Source organism: Leishmania donovani, chromosome 22, assembly GCF_000227135.1.
Source record: "Leishmania donovani BPK282A1 complete genome, chromosome 22".
Taxonomy (NCBI): Eukaryota; Euglenozoa; class Kinetoplastea; order Trypanosomatida; family Trypanosomatidae; genus Leishmania; species Leishmania donovani.
In genome coordinates, this window is record NC_018249.1 from 168,940 (window position 1) to 170,316 (window position 1,377).

General features: G+C 57.7%; 1 protein-coding gene across 1 annotated transcript; it reads right to left on the reverse strand.

The window, feature by feature from the left end:
* Positions 1-186, reverse strand: LDBPK_220340 (40S ribosomal protein S15, putative; the record flags this gene model as incomplete). Its single annotated transcript, XM_003860736.1, has 1 exon — positions 1-186. A coding segment is annotated over one exon (186 nt), but the record flags the coding sequence as incomplete, so codon positions are not given.
* Between the last annotated feature and the right edge of the window lie 1,191 nt (positions 187-1,377).

Genomic DNA, 1,377 nt, shown 5'->3' on the forward strand with positions numbered 1-1,377 from the left:
CACGGGCGGGCGGCGGTCCACATGGCGGTTCATGTTGCGGCGCGCACGCGCGTGCACCAGCGCCCTGAATTCCTCCTCGCTCAGCGCAAGCAGGGGGTCGATCTCAAGCCCACGGTACGTGAACTTGTGGAACGTGCGCTCCTTCTTGAGCTGCTCGTAGCGCTCAGCGGTGATGTTGGACGCCATCTTGAGAGGGCAAAGATGTCCGTGCAGAGCTCGATCCTACCTCAGTCACAAGGGATAGAGGGTGTCGTGTGTGAGCCAGTGCGTGTGTGTGTGTGTTTGCGTGAGAAAGGAGTTGTTTTTATACAGAGACGGCAGAGAACGGGACGCAAGAGCGAGGGAGCGGTGTGCGAGCATGACGGAGCACGCGACAAGAGAAAGCGGATTCAAAAACAAGAAAGGACCACTGCATCTCCGCACCTCTGCGTGGAAGGCGGAAGGCAGGTGCAGGTGGAGGCATCGGGAAGCGCCGTGGAATACAGCAGCACACACGGATTACTGCCATCCTCGCAAGGGTTCCACCCGTACTGCGTCCTTCTTTGGCTTTCGTTAATGCTGTCGTTGGCTCTGATATGTTTCAAGTCCTCGGTGGGGCGCATATCCATATCTACGTCTGTCTGCACAGAACCGCGCGGACCATTACTTTGTGAGTGAATCACCGCCACCCCATAACCCGATCGTGATAGACCGAAACCCGAAAACATTGGTTTTTCGGCCTTACCAATACGCGTCCTCCTGCCATAGACCGTCGGTCAGACCGCTATGCTACCTCCTACTCTACCTTCCGCACCCCCAGGCCCTGTCGCAGGCCCACATCCGCGTGGTGCGACGCAGCGCTAGACACACGTCACAGCAATGCGCCCACCCAGTCATCTGAGGGCATGCCCTCTGCCTCAGAGCTCCCCACCCACCACGCGCCGCCTCGCAGGTCGCCCCACCGCCAGCATGACGGAGCACGCGACAAGAGAAAGCGGATTCAAAAACAAGAAAGGACCACTGCATCTCCGCACCTCTGCGTGGAAGGCGGAAGGCAGGTGCAGGTGGAGGCATCGGGAAGCGCCGTGGAATACAGCAGCACACACGGATTACTGCCATCCTCGCAAGGGTTCCACCCGTACTGCGTCCTTCTTTGGCTTTCGTTAATGCTGTCGTTGGCTCTGATATGTTTCAAGTCCTCGGTGGGGCGCATATCCATATCTACGTCTGTCTGCACAGAACCGCGCGGACCATTACTTTGTGAGTGAATCACCGCCACCCCATAACCCGATCGTGATAGACCGAAACCCGAAAACATTGGTTTTTCGGCCTTACCAATACGCGTCCTCCTGCCATAGACCGTCGGTCAGACCGCTATGCTACCTCCTACTCTACCTT